Source organism: Nyctereutes procyonoides, unplaced genomic scaffold, assembly GCF_905146905.1.
Source record: "Nyctereutes procyonoides isolate TBG_1078 unplaced genomic scaffold, NYPRO_anot_genome, whole genome shotgun sequence".
Classification (NCBI taxonomy): Eukaryota; Metazoa; Chordata; class Mammalia; order Carnivora; family Canidae; genus Nyctereutes; species Nyctereutes procyonoides.
Window position 1 is genome coordinate 495,285 of NW_026575160.1, and position 18,874 is coordinate 514,158.

At 38.9% G+C, this 18,874-nt stretch overlaps 1 protein-coding gene across 1 annotated transcript in view; it reads right to left on the reverse strand.

Moving 5' to 3' along the window:
* The window catches only part of THSD7A (thrombospondin type 1 domain containing 7A), a 427,016-nt gene extending 414,872 nt beyond the window's left edge, over positions 1 to 12,144 (reverse strand). Inside the window, exon 1 of the mRNA XM_055314853.1 lies at positions 11,886 to 12,144. Coding sequence (XP_055170828.1) covers positions 11,886 to 12,051 — 166 coding nt within the window. The 5' untranslated portion in view covers positions 12,052 to 12,144. The remainder of the gene's footprint in view (positions 1 to 11,885) is intronic.
* Positions 12,145 to 18,874: the final 6,730 nt, after the last annotated feature.

Here is an 18,874-nt window from a genome sequence, read left to right on the forward strand (position 1 = left end):
CTCTGTCACCTGAAGGTTCTACCTGGTGGTCCTGCTACTACTCACATGGTGGGAAGACTGAGGATCACTTACAAGACAAGACATCCCGATGACAAGCAGATGAAAAGATGATGCTCAACATCGTATGTCATTAGAGAACAGAAAAGGAAAACAACGAGATACAACCACACGCATTAAAACAGCCAAAATTCAAAATACTGACAACAACACTGGCAGAGACGTGGAGCAACAGGAACTTCTATTCACTGGTTGGTAGGAATGCAAATGGTACAGCCACTCTGAAAGACAGTTTGGCAGTTTCTCACAAGATTAAACATTCTCTTTACCATATGATCCAGCAATTGCGCTCCTTGGTATTTATATAACGGAAATAAAAACATATCCACACAGATGTTTACATCTTGGAAGCAACCAAGATGTCCTTCAATATGTAAATGGATAAACAAACTGTGCTATGTCCATACAACAGTATTATTCAGTGATAAAAAGAAATGAGCTACCAAGCCATGAAAAGACATAGAAGAAATTTAAATGCACAATTACTAAGTAAGAGAAAAGGCTACATACTATATGGTTCCAATCACATGACTTTCCAAAAAAAAGCACAAGTGTGGAGACATAAGGTAAAAAGGGAATGGTTACCAGTGATTTGAGAGGATAGATGGATGGGTTGAGGGATGAGTAGGTGAAGCACAGAGAATGTTTAGGACTATGAAACTACTCTGTATAATACTATAATGGTGGCTACATGTCATTATATATTTGTCCAAAGCCACAGAATGTGTTAGACTGGTTGAACCCTAATACAAACTATGGATTTTAAGTAATAATAAGGTTTTGGCTCATCAGTGGTACACATCTACCACACTGATGCAAGATGTCAATAATAGGGAGAAATGGAGAAAGAATGAGGGGTATATGGCAACTCTGTACTTTCTGCTTAATCTTTTGTAAGCCTTACAACTGTTAAAAAAAAATAAGGCCTATTATTCAAATTGGCAAAGAAGAAGTCAAACTCTCCCTCTTCGCAGATGACATGATACTCTACCTAGAAAACCCAAAAGACTCCACCCCAAGATTGCTAGAACTCATACAGCACTTTGGCAGTGTGGCAGGATACAAAATCAATGCCCAGAAATCAGTGGCATATCTATACACTAACAATGAGACTGAAGAAAGAGAAATTAAGGAGTCAATCCCATTTACAATTGCACCAAAAAGCATAAGATACCTAGGAATAAACCTAACCAAAGAGGTAAAGGATCTATACCCTAAAATCTACAGAACACTTCTGAAAGAAATTGAGGAAGACACAAAGAGATGGAACAATATTCCATGCTCATGGATTGGCAGAATTAATATTGTGAAAATGTCAATGTTACCCAGGGCAATTTACACATTTAATGCAATCCCTATAAAAATACCATGGGCTTTCTTCAGAGAGTTGGAACAAATTATCTTAAGATTTGAGTGAAAAAAAAAAAGATTTGTGTGGAATCAGAAAAGATCCCAAATAGCCAGGAGAATATTAAAAGAGAAAACCATAGCTGGGGGCATCACAATGCCAGATTTCAGGTTGTACTACAAAGCTGTGGTCATCCAGACAGTGTGGTACTGGCACAAAAACAGACACATAGATCAATGGAACAGAATAGAGAATCCAGAAGTGGACCCTCAACTTTATGGTTAACTAATATTCGACAAAGGAGGAAAGACTATCCACTGGAAAAAAGACAGTCTCTTCAAAAAATGGTGCTGGGAAAAGTGGACATCCACATGCAGAAGAATGAAACTAGACAATTCTCTTATAACATACACAAAGATAAACTCAAAATGGATGAAAGATCTAAATGTGAGACAAGATTCCATCAAAATCCTAGAGGGGAATATGGGCAACACCCTTTTTGAACTTGGCCACAATAACTTCTTGCAAGATACATTCATGAAGGCAAGAGAAACAAAAGCAAAAATGAACTATTGGGACTTCATCAAGATAAGAAGCTTTTGCACAGCAAAGGATACAGTCAACAAAACTAAAAAACAACCTACAGAATGGGAGAAGATATTTGCAAATGACGTATCAGAAAAAGGGCTAGTTTCCAAGATCTATAAAGAACTTATTAAACTCAACAGCAAAGAAACAAACAATCCAATCATGAAATGGGCAAAAGACATGAACAGAAATCTCACAGAGGAAGACATAGACATGGCCAACAAGCACATGAGAAAATGCTCCGCATCACTGGCCATCAGGGAAATACAAATCAAAACCACAATGAGATACCACCTCACACCAGTGAGAATGGGGAAAATTAACAAGGCAGGAAACAACAAATGTTGGAGAGGATGTGGAGAAAGGGGCACCCTCTCGCACTGTTGGTGGGAATGTGAACTGGTGCAGCCAGTCTGGAAAACTATGTGGAGGTTCCTCAAAGAGTTAAAAATAGAGCTGCCCTACGACCCAGCAATTGCACTGCTGGGGATTTACCCCAAAGATACAGAGGCACTGAAATGCTGGGACACCTGCACCCCGATGTTTCTAGCAGCAATGTCCACAATAGCCAAACTGGTGAAGGAGCCTCGGTGTCCATCGAAAGATGAATGGATCAAGAAGATGTGGTCTATGTATACAATGGAATATTACTCAGCCATTAGAAATGACAAATACCCACCATTTGCTTCGACGTGGATGGAACTGGAGGGTATTATACTGAGTGAAATAAGTCAGTCGGAGAAGGACAAACATTATATGGTCTCATTCATTTGGGGACTATAAAATATAGTGAAAGGGAATAAAGGGGAAGGAGAAAAAATGAGTGGGAAATATCAGAAAGGGAGACAGAACATGAGAAACTCCTAACTCTGGGAAATGAACAAGGGGTGGTACAAAGGGAGATGGGCAGGGGGTGGGGGTGATTCGGTGATGGGCACTGAGTGGGGCACTTGATGGGATGAGCACTGGGTGTTATTCTATATGTTGGCAAATTGAACACCAATAAAAAATATATTTTAAGAAAATAAGGCCTATTAAAAATAATTTTTAAACAAATGCAGATGATTTGCCTATTTTTACCTTTCTCTCCTTGCTTGTGTTGCCCTCTCTTATAATGTCTCACTTGCTCCCCAAGTCTTTACAGTCATGCATAGTTTCTTCTGAATTTACAGATATCACTCAGTAAGTTCTATACAGTGACGGCTCCTGGGACAGAGAGTGCCCCCTTCAACATTACGCAATTATACATGGTCATTTGAAAATTATTATCCACTTAAAGAAGCACATTTGTACCTTTTCCCCATATTTCCCTATTTATTTTCTCAGAGCATAACTTTGATACAACAAAAATGACACCCTAGGAATTATGATTTCACATGGTAAACTATGCAAAATATCAATTTGCTCAATAGTGCTTCTAGAAGTTGAAAGGACATCCTTTTGGTTGCACCAAAAAGCATAAGATACCTAGGAATAAACCTAACCAAAGAGGTTATATATATCAGAAGCAGTAGATGGATTACTTTTTACTATCACTGTTTTTAGTACTGCCATGTTTCTTCTATTCTTTCCCAACATATTTTTAATTGTTATATCACTTTCCTAAAAATTGTTTTCCTTATTGCTTGGGTACCTGAGGATTAAATGCAAATTCATTTATTTTTCATCATTTTACCGCATTCTAAAGTGTCAAATATAAAGTGCTGATAAAAAAAAAAAGGAAAAAATCTCTACCTTATGACTCACTGGCACCTCTAACTCACACTCTATGATGTTCCTGTGATATATTTTTCAGATGCTGCTTCCTCAATGTTTCTTTCATTAAGGACCATTTTAATGAGCCTTTATATTAATTCCAAGCCTCTCTTGAAATTCCAAGAGAATCTGTTCTATATATTCACCAGATAGAGGATTTTGCTCTCCTTTTCCCAGAGACATCTCACTGTCTAGTGTCACCAATCTGACTTACAAGAAAAGTTAAGAGGCTTCATTTCCTTTAAAAAGGAGCCAAAGCACACCACACTTCCTCAATAACCTAGTCAGAATGTCAACATCTCATCCCACTGCCATCAGACCAGTTTTTTTGTATCGAAGTAGTAGGTAAGAAAGAGTCTGAATAGTGCTGCTCAATAGCACTCAATCTCAGCCCTGATTGGGGCTCCTATTATTTTGCTATCTATGGGTAGCTATCTATGATTTGCATAATGACCTGAGTTAACACAGTCCATTAAGATATTAAAGTTTCACAAAATCACTTGAGCATTTTATTTTTTGATGCAAATAATCAATTCACTCTTAATGAATTTTGAACACTGTGTAATTATGATAAGAAAGAAGGGTAGGAAAACAAGGTATAAACTAGTTTTTAAAAATGTATTTAAATAATCATCTAATACATAAAATTTCTAAATTGCATAAAAATAATTCTGTGAAACATTTAATTTGGAGGGCACTGGTGACAAGATAATTTTAAGAACCTAAAATTTCACATTCTTGAGAAATCCCCTGAAATACAGCATAAAATGAAGCACAAAAAATTATATTTATATAATTCACCCTAAATTTGCTGCTCAAAATAGTTTTTTTTTTTTCATGAGAGACATGAGAGAGAGAGAGGCAGAGACATAGGCAGAGGGAGGAGCAGGCTCCCTGCAGGGGCCTTATGCAGGACTCAATCCTAGGATCCTGGGATCATGACCTGAGCCAAAGGCTGATGTGCAACCACTGAGCCACCCAGGCACCCTTTATGGTTTTTGGTTCATGCTGTCTATCTTTAAGGAACAAACTAATAAAAAAGACAAGTCTGTAATAAAATAACTTCCCATCCTAAACTTGTTTTTCATGGTGCCCCTTGGTTAGAGGAGAGATAAATGTGTTGAATCTGTAAAATTTCTGTTTTTTATGTCATTTTTAGGAGAGAAAAAGATAAAGAATGGGACGAGAACATTTTCTGAATATCTAGTATACTTAGGCCACTTTCCATTTACTACCTGTTAACAACTTTGCAAATGGTCTCTCACTTCAGAACTTCTGTCATCATTCTAAGGTGAGAAAACAAAATCAGGGTATAAGTAACTTGATCAGTCAGGTAGAGGTATATTTAAACAATGGTTTCTGATCCCAAAGTCTGTGTTCTTTCCATTCTCCAGTGCTGCTTCCCTAATAAATTGTTGGCACTCATAATTTTGTTATCATACATCTCTATCAGTTTGTAATTTGTAATGTATTTACAAAAAAAATGCTTTCAAGAAGGCTAGTGCACATTACTGGACTTGTTCCAGGTCATAAAATTAAGTAGGCACTGTGTTATATAACAGAATAATAATAATAATAATAACTGCCGTTCACTGAAGTTCTAACATATATCAAACACTCCACTAGTACATTATATGCGCTACCACATTTAATTAAACCTCAGAAAACCTCTATATAACAAATATTATTTATCCATATTAGAAATGAAAGAAAAAGATTCAGGGAGTTGAAATAATTTGATAATATTTTGATAAAATATATTATTGTAATCCATGTTACTGTGGACTACTCGACTTTGATGCTTACACTCCATCCACTCTGCTCTATCCCTATCTTCCATTTAATGAGCAAACTGTGTCACATTCCAAATTAAGCACAACTGAAGTGCAAAACGCTTATTAGGATAATGCCACTGTCATGTTACTACTACCTGGAATGGCATCCCTCTCTCCTTTCTTATTTAATGAATAACAGGATTAGGATTAATATTCTTCTACATGCATTATAGAATATTGTATATTAGGACAAGTACATGAAAGAAGTTAAAAGGGTAATACTTATTTTTATTTTATATTGAAGAAGTAAGGTATTATTTTATACACAACTACATAAAAGACACAGTGATTATTGCTAAAAGTATTGTCTTGCATTGGATGAACTTAGTTCAAAAGTTTAATGTGAGAAGTAATTTCCTTGAGAACAAAACACACACCTGTAAATATCCTAACTACCTGAATTCTGAGCAATAGCTAGTGTGCACCTTTTTATTGGATTTCAGTCTAATTTCATTGTTATAAAAATTAACTCAATTTGGGACTATACCAAAATTAAAATCTTTTGCACAATGAAGGAAATCATCAGCAAAAAGAAAAGCCAACTTTGAAGGGGAGAAGATGTTTGCAACTGATATATCTGATAAAACATTAATATCCAAAAATATATAAAGAACTTACATAACTCAACACCAAAAAAAATCACAAATAATTGATTAAAATGGGAAGGAGGACCCGAATAAACATTTTTTTCTGAAGAAGACACACTAGGATGACAAACACATGAAAAGATGCTCAAAATCACTAATCATCAAGGAAATGCAAATCAAAACTACAATGAGATATCACTTTATACCTGATAGAATGACTAGAATAAAAAAGACAAGAAATAATGAGTATTAGCAAGAATGTGGAAAAAAAAGGAACCCTTATACATTGTTGGCAAAAATGTAAATTGGTATAGCCACTGTGAAAAACAGTATGGAAATTCTTTAGAAAATTAAAAAATAGAACTACCATATGGTCCAGAAATTCCACTGCTGGGTATTTACCCAAAGAAAATGAAAAAAACTAAATTAGAAAGATATATACATCCCTATATTTATTGCAGCATTATTTACAAGAGCCAAAATGTGGAAGCAACCCAAGTATCTATGAATGAAGAAGGGGTGTGTGTGTGTGTGTGTGTATACATACATATGCAATGGAATATTACTGAGCCATCAAAAAAGGATAAGATCTTGCCATTCGTCAAAAAAGAGATGGACCTAGAGGGTAATATGCTAAGTGAAATAAATCAGGCAGAGAAAGACAAATGCCATATGTTTTCACTTATATGTGAAATCTAAAAAACAAAATAAATGAACAAATAAAAATGGTAAGCAGAAACAGATCCATAAATACAGAGAACAAAGTGATGGTTCCTAGAGGGGAGGAGGTAAATGGATGGACGAAATGGTGAAGGAGAGGAGTGGGAGATACAGGCTTCTAATTCTGGAACGAATAAATCACAGGAATAAAAGGTACAGCATAGGAAATAGTCAATGGTATCACAATGGTGGGGTAGCTGGGTGGCTCAGAAAAGCATCCGCCTTTGGCCTAGCATGATTTCAGGGTCCTGGAATCGAGCCCAATGTCAGGCTACCTTCTCCCTCCACTTATGCACTCTCACACACACTTGCACTCTCTCTTTCTCTCTCTCTCTCAAATGAATAAATAAAATCTTTAAAGAAATATAATGGTGTCATAATGGTGTTGTATGGTACAGATGGTAGCTACACTTCTGGTGAGCATAGCCTAATGTATAAATGTGTCAAATCACTATATTGTACACCTGAAACTAATGTCACATTGCATGTCAACTATACATCAATTTTTAAAATTAAAATAAATTCAATTACTTCATTAGGACCTTTGGGAAAATATATCTGTGACAGAATTGATAAAGGTTGGAGGTATTCACTATTTTCTGTCCTACTCATGTTAAGTCAGCCACATTTTACTCAATATATTGATACTCTTAGTTTAGAATTGCCAGGTAAGTATTACTAGACATACTTATTATGAAAAAATTCCATATCCTAGAATATTAAGGAAAACTAACACTAATCAGAAATTATTTATCTTCCAATAATAAAGTACTTTACCTGTGTGTATGAAATATGCTTTTCAATTATTCACACAAATGCAAGCTATCTTTCAAATAAATGACACACAAAACTGCTAAAACATTTAACTTTTATATTTCAATAGATATTTTTAGTATCTTATATTCTGGGGTTTTCACTATCAAAAAATGGCACTGTTTTAATTTAAATACCCCTTGGTTATTTGATTTTATCATTATACCCTTTCCATTATCTTATTATTCAAATAAGTTTGTCTTTACTACTCCAGTTAAAACATCCTTTCCCAAAACACTTAAGTATCTTATCAATTCCACCTTTTACTTGATCATTTCTGAAATATTTCATAACTCCTCCTTTCTAGTCTTCCAGAAATGTTTTACACCTTTTGCCGCCATCCCCCTCATAAAACATCTTTCATTTAGCATATACTGCCATTTTTCCCAGACCCATTCTGACCACCTTTCTCTGACTCTTCCACTGGTCTCTCCCCAACAGTGGCCTTCTTTAAATCTCAATATTCTCTGTGAAGTATCCTGGTTCCTCTTTCCCATATTTCTCTTCTTTTAATGATCCCTCCAACTATCGTGCTCTGAAATATCATACATGTATTGAGTTCTCAATTTACACCTTCAGCCTCTTTCTTCTAAACTATACATCCAATCACTAGTTTTCCTGTTAGATTTATCCATCTGAGTGGATTACTATCTCCAGTTTAGTTTAACTAGATTAAATTGATATTCTTCTTCTTCTCTAAATCCAGGCAATCTGTTCTTCCTTCTTTGACATTCTCAGTCTCAAGTAATTGGCTATAGATATGATGGAGATCTTGATGGGATGAGTTCCTCCCCTCCTTGGCACAGAGTTCCCTACACCACGCTAAAGCTGAGTTAACACTACTACAGTGGGACCTCCCAGCTCTCCTCTCCTTACTCTGCACTTCCTACCGTTCTAGTTTTGCTCCCCTTTGCCTCTCCATCCCCATCCTTACTAACCTCCCAGCCTCTTCACTTCTCTTTCACCATTCTGGGCAAAGGATATGGTCAATTCTCTGCACAAAGATGACAATAATTCTCACTTGCTTAGAGGTTTAACTCCAACATCTTTACCAGAGTTTGAAGGTTTCCTTACAATCTTGCCCCAATTCATCAAATTGGCATTACATCCATTCATTCCCACCAAACATCCAAGACTTGAGTTGGAGTACTTTCAAGACCTAAAAATATTGTCATGCTTTTCATCTTTATATTCTCTCTTCCCTCTGCTGGAAATGGAACTTCCACTCCTCTCAGAGTAAAAAGTTCAGCCCCCCCCATTCAAAATCCCAATCAATATGAACTGCTCTTTAAAATTCTTCACAACCCCCTTTATCATCCCTGCTCTCATAGTGTTTTGTTCATGAGTATGATACACCATGTTTTAATTGTTGTGTATTTACAGTATTGTTCAATTGTGAATTTCCTAAAGGAAGGGATGATAATATCTTAGTCAGCCTCTACCTCACTGAGGCCATGTAACTCACACAGTGAGCTCTCCATAATTCTTTGTTGGGAGCTGGCTTAGTAAAAATTTCATACAACACGTACCTTAAACTTTTATATTATATACATTATATATCACCTATGTATTATAGACCTTAGATATATATATACACACACACACATATACATAGAGTATGTATAACATACACATGTTAATAAACTATGCGTACATATATATATATGTGCATTTATGGTGTATGTATGAAATATGTTAAGGCTGAAAAGGCCCTTAGATATCATCTTTTCTAATCAATGAATATTACAAACTCAGAAACCAAGAACCAAAGTCATTAAATGACTTTGCTAATGCTCTGCAGCTTGTTAGTGACAAACACAGTGTTAAAGTTCCTGTCCTAGTTCCTTATCCAGTCAGTATACCTTTTCCTACATCTCTGTAATTCAATGATGTGACCAATAACGTGACTCCCTACAGTCTCCTGTACCAAGACCAAGTGTATTACACCGGAATAGACATCCCACATGGTCTCACCTCATTTTCTCTCTCAATTCTCTTCCTGACACTTTATTTTTCATCACGTGATATACGCTTAGCATTCTTTCATCTCTACACTTTCATTCCCAGTGTATCCCTCTCCTTTAAATATCCCCTAGTTCTTCTGATAACAATTCTCAATTTCTTTATAGAAATAGTAAAGCCTCCTTTCCCCCTGGGAGGAAAAAAAATAAAGAGGTCATTACTGTCCTCTCTAGCTTAACTCATTTTTTTTCCATCAAATCAAGGACCACCATAAAAGAGATGTCATCATCATCCTCATCATGCTTTTATTTGCACATGCACATAACTTTGAAATTTACATATTACTTTCTAATAACTCACTCATTCAATCTTCATAACGCAATGAATAGTCAGAAGAAGGGATCATCACATTTATATGCAGCTGAGAAAACAAGGGGCCAGAAGTTAAGTGACCTGCCAACGTTCCTACAGCTAGCAAGGGCTGGAACTGGCACTGGAACCAAGGTCTCCATATCCTTGCTCCTGAGAGTTTTCCACTATTTTAAATGGTTTATTGGCTTGTGTTCCCACCATGACATTTATGTTGACATATATTGGTACCTCGGATGCTACACAGTGAACATCGCCTAGACTCTTCTTCGATCTGAAGATTACTGCCTGGCTTTTCCTACTTTAATAGCACAAATTTCAACCAGGCAAGTGCTATTTTGTCCAACACTTACTTACTTGAGAAGCTCTTACCAAGCATCCAAATAATACCATTTAATACTAAGTTATAGTTTGATCATTGTTTGTTGTTACGACCGAGCTTTTGAAAAGTAAAACCATGGGTTCAGCTAAATTAGAGAAGCTCTTCAACTCTTTGTTTTAAAACGAAATATATTAATATGATTTCCTCTGTACCTACCAATCAACTAATATTTAAACTCCAAGTGCTGGCTCATGCTAACATCCAAATGACTCTTCTAAAAGTGTGTGTGTGTTATTTCTTGCAACATTCAAAGGCAATTTAGGTACTTTGGCTTGTAATAAATCTCTGTTCAATCTGCTCACTGAGTTGCTGGAGAGATGCAACTTCTTTAAAAATTTCAGGATATCGGTATAATTGTAGAGCAGACTGATCTGTCTCTGCAGCAGGGGGTTACAGACAGTTGAAATCGGAAAAGAGACCCACTCTGTAACTTGTTTGCAATCCCTGCCCAATACATCTTTTCCCTCCTTTCTACTGCAGCCTTCTCTCAATGTTTAGGCATTGCCAAGAAACTCTTCATTTGCCCCTACCCCTAAGCGAAGGAATAACGTTTCCTACTTCATTCCTAGAAGCATGCCAAGTTTCAGGTCTGCTGAAGAATTCTCGGTGTCCTTTAGAAGGGGGGCGGGGGGAAGCCACTAGAGGAAGGGGAGTAATTTCTCACTTGGTATTGTTTTCCTGCCTGTCACTATCCCACCAGGACCTCTAGTCAGCACTTTGCCTGAAGGTTCTGAGGCACAATTAGTTGCTGCTTTTGTTAGTTGGTTGAAAACAAAGCAGAAGAATCCCCGTGGCAGGAAAAGTTTAAACCTCAACATCCTCACAATCGTACCCTTTAAAAACGGCACAATTCACTCATTAAGAACTGGTCTTTAACACCCTCTGGGGCGAGCTCACTGGAGCCCCATTTGCCTTTAATTGTTAGAACTCCCGTCACTTGGCTGGCTTCCACGTGTCCCACATATCACAAAGCTACACTTAACAAATTCAACTCTATACCCACAACATATCATGGCATTGAGCAAATTGCCTGAAGACGGGGCCGGGGGTGGGGGGGGGGGGTGCAAAAACCGGCTCTACGCTGTTTGCTTGCTCTTTCCTGGAAATATATTTAAGAAACTCCTAGTAGAAGGAAAATCCAGAGGTCAAAAAAAAAAAAAAAAAAGGCACTTCAATATGAAAGTGCAGTGCTGGGTGTCCTCATTAACTCCAGGGCTGCGAGAGAAATATCATTCCAGTGACTCACTAATGCCTCTTAGTTGTTAGGTTTTTCTTTCCTAACAGCATCGGACGTGACCTAATTTGCTTCCTAGTAATCATACTTTTTACCTTAGGATCCCAGCACACCCGGGCTATCAAGCAGCTCGGGGCGGTGGGTGGGGTGGGGTGGGGGGCTCCTGCAGCCGGGCAGTTTGGAATGGGGACCCAGGCGGGAAGATGAGAAGAGGGGAGAACTCCGTCCCACTTACCAGTCTTCCAGAGGTAGAGGGTGGGTGCCTCAGCCCCGCCGGGAGCCGCAGCCCCGCAGGCTCCGGGGCGCAGCAGCAGCAGCAGCAGCAGCAGGAGCAGCGGCAGCGGCAGCAGCTGCAGGACACCCCGGCGCGGGCCCGCCGAGCGCCTCGCTTGCAGCCCCATGCCGCCCGCAGCCGCTCCGGGGGCCGGATCCCGGACGCCGCCCGCAGGCAATTTTCCTCTGCCCTCGCACCGCCCTCCCGAGCGGGACGGAAAGCGAAGCTCTTGCCTGCTATTGTTCCTTTCGGATGCAAAGGAGGGAAAGCGCGTTTAACACCAGGGAACAATAGCGTCCGCGGTGGCCGTGGCTGCGGCCGCCACCGCCGCTGGCGGGGATGCTGCTGCGGCTGCCATTCCGCGCGGAGCGGCGGGTCCTAGCGCGAGGGAGGCGGCGGTCCGCAGGGGGCCCCCGCTGACGGCGCAGGGCTGGGAGGGCTGGCAGGCAGCGCTACCCCGCCGCCAGCTGGAGCGGGAGGAGGGGGGCCGCGGAGGAGCGAGAGGGGGCTGCAGGCAGGAGGAGGCGAGCGCGCCCGGCAGGACGAGAGGAAGGAGCGAGGCGAGAGGGGGCAGCCAGACCCAGCGCGCCCGCCCCGAGAACTCCCGTGCACATGGTGCGACGAAACGGGTTTGGAGGGATGCACCAATAAAAAGAGTGATCGCCCGACAGGCTTCAGCAGGACAAATAACAGGCATCGAAATCCTTCGTCATCCGAGGAGCCAAACGCCGGATCTGGTGGCACGCTCTTCTTAGTGTGTATTTACACAAAGCATCGGTGTTTGTGATTTCTCTGTAAGCGGTGGCTTCCGAATTACTTTATGTGGGGAGCAAGGATTTGTGATCAGATGTGAACAACATAGTAAAAGAGCAGAGTTGTTGACTTGCTGTTGAAATGCATTTGGACACTTTTGTGAATGTTGTTTCTTCTTCTTCTTCTTCTTTTTAACTTGATCTGTTCTCAATAGCAATATGAACGGTATTGACCCATTGGGACGATTCAAAGTGCACTGTCTTTTAGGGTCTTTGAAATTGAAATAGTGTTTATTAAGCATTTCACAATGCTACTCCAGTTATGTGGATAAAATTTCACAAAAACTAATCCTAAAATTTTGTTTCAGATCTGCATGAAATGAAAGGGCTGACCCTTTCTTTACCTACTTCTGTCCCCAAATATGCTACCCTCAAGTACCCACACAGCTGTGAGTAAAACTAAGGGGAGAATCGGGTTTCCACTATTTGGCTATCTCCCAATTAGTACTTTCTTTACCTAAAAAATCCTGGACATTAATTTCTCTGAACTCTTACTGTAGAAAAATCCCTTTCATAATCTAAGTAACCTGATGTTTTGGGGTCTTTTGTTCTTTGTGTTTTTACTTTCTTAAACCACACACAATAAAGGAATGTGTATGAAATCAGATAACGCTTTGCCCTTTCTCTCCTTCTCTCTTTCCGTCAATAATAACCTTTTATTAATTCATTTTCTAGTAAAGCTAAAATAATAAGGCATTTAGCCAATTAAAAAGTCAGCAAACAGAAAGCCAAAGAAAACTCTCCACATCCGGTCAGCAATACTTGGCCAAATAAAATTTAAAAAGCAGGAAAACTACTCTTTATGACTTTACTCCAACAACACAGCCAACTCAAGAGTTTAAAATGAGGAAACTACCGTTTCTGAAAGAGGAAACCTTCCATAAAGCTCTCTTGGGACGCCTGCCGTTTTGCAGATCATTCCAGACACAGCCCTTCTGCATGCATTAGATTAAAAGCAGGTTTGATCAAATAATTCCCAGGTCCTGCCTGTTTAAGTATTCTGACATCAGAGGAAATTAGCAATGTTTAAGGTTGTGGATTCGGTCTTTGTTTACTTTCCACTCTGTTAGGCCTCTAAGAGGGAATTAAAAGCTCAGAGAGTCCTAGCTCTGCCAGTCTGTGATTAGGAGAGATAAACTAGTGTGGATTACTATTCCTTCACTGGTTTAAAACACACACATACACACGCGCGCGCGCAAGCAATAATCAAAAGATTATAGGTTGATAAGGGACACAAAGGAAGTCTGATCCTAACAAATGTATGGTTCCCCAGAGGAGCACTTGTTTCAACAGTTACACCCAAGAAGAAAGCAGAACCTGCTATGGCTTCCTTGGTTCTGTCCTCTTAGGGGAAACTCCACAGCATCACTCTACAATGGCAGTGCTTTCCTATTCTGAGTATGTTTATTTCTCAGCTACTGTTAGGGCCTTTCAGGTTTACCCTGAAATCCTCTAACTCCAGCACAGGGAAGATTTCAAATTGGAAGTACTGTGTTCACAACAGCCTACTTTAAGCATTCTTAGGGAGTCCCAAACCAATTCACCAAGTAGAAACTCATTATACAACAGAAGACAGACAATCTAAAGAGTCAAGTTAGTATGATTTAATGTGCAGGGTAATTAGCCCCTCAAGAAGCCATCATATGCTATACTTCATGGCTTACTGTCAAAAGAAAATTTAAGAGTCTGATGTTTATATTTATCCATGATCATATAATAATTACTCATCTGGTCAAGAGTTTAAACGTTATAGCTACAACTTCAAGCATTGTACGTAAAAGCCAGGAAGCACTTCTAAGTAAAAAAATTGCTGCCATCTAAAATACACAAGTAGGATGAATATTCTGGAGCAGTGTTTGAAAATAGCCAACAATTTGTTTCCTCCTTTAATTTCAAATTATACAAGGCTTAAGGGTTACATACACACATGTGCCCTATCAGTTAGTAGTAAAGACATCTCTGGACAAGGATGCAGAAACTGAGTCATATAAGCATTTGTCCCCACAACTGCCACATATCTGTTCCATAACAATGACATTATTGCACTTGAGGACAAAAATATATGGGTCTCTGAGGAGACAGATGTGAAATATATATTCAGATACATGTTCCTTTGTGAAAGCTACCGTGTCCAGTTGGATAAATCCTATCAATAAAACTGATGGACGGCAAGACATAGCCATCTTTGTTTTCTAGAATATGATATAAATAATACACAAATGTTTAATGACATGATGTCAAAATTTAGTCATGAGAAGTCTCAGGGATGCAGATTAAATTGACCATCTGTACAACCTGCCACAAAGGAAATCGTTCATCATTTTTCATGAAGAACTGTTCAAGTGTTAATGAGCCAGGGCTACGAAACTTTTCCAAACCAATGGGTGAAAAATGCAAGGCATATTTTTTTAATATTTAGAAATGAGACACTTCTGAACCTATCACCCCTCAAGTGGTGTCCTTTCATGAGTCTTTATTACTTCTGTTGTCATTTCTAAATTCCAGATAGTGAGGATGTGTACATATCTACACACATAAATGAAGGAATATACACAAAATCATCACTGACACAGTGAAGTACCTAAGAATGTCCATTTTGATATGAAAACTTTAATTTTTTCTATATAAACGCATTTTGCCATACTTAAAAAAAAAAAATCATCACCCAAAGGAATTGTTTGTCTGGCCTCTAGGTGTCATACTTGACCAAGATTTGTGGTAGACAAAATTTAATTTGGGCTTCTGTCAATTCCCTCCTTGCCACACCCACCAAAGTATTAAGCAATAAAACATTTTACTTTTTATCTTTGTAATAAGGAGTCACAGATTTTACTTTCTTTCCCAGTTCTGATGCTAACATTCACCTTTTATTTTATTTCCAATTCTTTTTCTTTATAACTTCTTTTGTTTCATTGGTTGCTCGGTTGGTTGGTTGATTCCTTTGCTGGCTTGTAGGTATGTGTGATGAGGGCAGGGCAGATTCTAAATTTCAAATAGTTTTACAGAAAGAAAATTAATCCCACCATTTCTCCATTTTACTCAAAACTAAGCTTGTTTGGAAACAATATGGATATGCAACAAATACTGAGACCCCTTGTTTTGAGTATCAGGTGAAAATGTGTAATATTTTGGTTCACAACCTTCTCCAGATCCCATCCTAGGCCATGTGTAAGCACCAACAGACCTGGACACAATGTAGTATCGAAATTGCTAAAATATTTCACCAGTGAGTGACTTAAGAACATGTTTCTGTAATGAACACTCGGATCAGTGCAGTCATTCAGGCATTTGAAAAACACAGAGGAACAACATATATAAAGGCAAGAGAATTGACAGGTTATGACTAGTTGTGTTGATACCTCAGACAGTTAAAAGATACAAGCCTTTAACAAACTATTGAAAACTAAAAATGAAGGTCAAGAGTCCTTCAAAAGAGACCTCTGTCTCCTGCTGCGATAGGGTAGAAAACAGCTGAAGATCAAACTGAAAATTAAAGTTAAGAGCTGACAACTGCAAGATGATCGATTGATAAAGCCAGGCAAACTTTGTTATGCTGAAATCAGGATTCTGCTTGGGAATACCTGGAACCTGACAGGCGAGACAAGTCTTTCCAGGTGGATGTCTCAAAGTCTGTGTGTCCAGACTCCTCTGAGTTCCCAGAGCCTTCCCAGCTGGCTCCTCCCTATTAGAGCTAGCATCACCACCCACCCCTACACACACACACACACACACACACACACACACACACACACGCTTCTCTGGAAGACTTTGTGTTCCTTGCTCTACCCTCTCTCCTAGTCTGGAGGTAGACAACTAACTAGGGTTAATTTGCTGCATTAAGTCAGCATCGGATAGACTGTGCCTGTTTAAATCATAAAAGGAGCTGCAAAGAATTAGCTAGGATGTGCTGGTAAGAGCCAGAAGAAAATTCAAGGGGCTAGACTTTGAGAGTGCCTGAGTAGAGGGCAGAACATAAGACAAGATAAGAGGGAGTTTATTAGCTTAGAGAACACTCCAAGGAGATAGAATTTAATGCCCTGCCAAGAACTAAAAGGGCAGGGCAAGCCGGTGGTTCCCAGAAGCCTGGACGAGCACGGATGGAAACTGTGATCCAGACAGATGAGGAAGGAGGGGACATGCTGGAATGAAGACATCTTATAAGGACAAGGAAGACCCAAGAATGGATTATGGTCCTCCAAGGGGACACACAGAGGACACACTAAAAAACAAAAACATCCGAGATGTGATGGTGAAAGAGACAACAGTATCATAAAATTCCACAGTGTGTCTTTTTATTTATTTATGAAAGACACTGAGAGAGAGAGAGAGAGAGAGAGAGAGAGAGGCAGAGACATAGGCAGAGGGAGAAGCAGGCTCCATGCAGGAAACCCAATGTGGGACTCGATCCCATGCCTCTGGGATCACTCCCTGAGCAAAAGGCACGTTCAACCTCTGAGCCACCCAGGTGTCCCCCACAGTGTGTCTTTGCATGCCACCAGAGGAGAGGAGACCAGAAAGGTTTAAGTCCCTGATCTGTTTCAGTTAATTTTTGTACAGTTATGAAGGTTCTAAATTTAGTATTTTGCACACTGATATCCAATTGTTTCACCACCATTTAAAGGATTATTTTTCTTTTTCTTTTTAATTTATTTATTCATGATAGTCACACACACAGAGAGAGAGCGAGAGGGCCAGAGACACAGGCAGAGGGAGAAGCAGGCTCCATGTACCGGGAGCCCGATGTGGGATTCGATCCCGGGTCTCCAAGATCACGCCCTGGGCCAAAGGCAGGCGCCAAACCGCTGCACCACCCAGGGATCCCTAAAGGATTATTTTTCTTATTGAATTGTGTCAACACTTTTTACCAAAACAAACTTGACCATAAATGAAAAGGCTTGGGCAGCCCCAGTGGCTTAGCAGTTTAGTGTGGCCTCCAGCCCAGGGTGTGATCCTGGAGACCCAGGATCGAATCCCACGTCAGGCTCCCTGGATGGAGGCTGCTTCTCCCTCTGCCTGTGTCTCTGCCTCTCTCTCTCTCTCTCTCTCTCTCTCTCTCTCCCTCTGTCTCTCATGAATAAATAAAATATTTTTTTATAAATAATAATAAATAAATAAATAAATGAAAAGGCTTATTTTGGCTCCACTGACAGGCTCTTTGTGTTCATACCACATCACCTCGATTATTGTAGTTTATATTAAGTTTTGAAATTTAACAATGTTAGGACTGTCAATTTTTTTTTCTTTCTTAAAAACATTTTGCCTATTCACTGTCCTTTGCATTCCCATCCCTTTTTCAGGATCAACTCCTCAATTTCTGCAAACTGCCTGCTGAGATTTAGAAAGACATTACGATGAATCTATAGATTAATTTGAGATGAACTGTCATGTTAATGATACTGTCTTCCAATTGATGAACATAAAATACCTCTTCTTAGATCTTCATAACTTATTGTCAAGAATATTTTATACTTTTCAGTGCACAGACTGCACATATTTTGCTAAATTTAGACCTCAGTTTTATTGTTTCTGATGTATTTGTGAACAGAATCATTTTCTGAATTTCATTTCAGATTGCTAATTGCCGAGATATAGAAGTCAAGTTGATTTTTATGTATGGATTTTATACCCTACAATCTTAACTCATCTCTTCTAACAAATATTTTCTAAATTTCAAATTTTCAATATATAAATTATCTGCATAGACATTTTTATTCCTGCCTTTTCAATCTGAGAGCCTTACCTGTTATTACAATGCTATTTTAATTATTATTTTGCCTATTATCTGAGTTAAGACTTTCAGCACAATGTTAAATGCAAATGGAAAGAGCTGGTATCTGGCTTTGGGACTGATGTTAGAAAGAAAATATGCAGTCTTTCACTATGAAGTATGATGTGAGCTGTAGACTTTTTTCATAGATGCCATTTCCATACCTAGATTGGGAAATTTACATTAATTCTTAGATTGTTGAAAGTTTTTATCATGAGTGGGTGTTGGATTTTCCTGAATGATTTTCCTGCATGCTTTAGCTGTTTTATATCCTTTAAATGATCAATATAGTATATTAATCGATTTTCTGATGTTAAATCAACCTTACATTCTTCAAATAAATCACACTTGGTCATGATATATATCCTTTA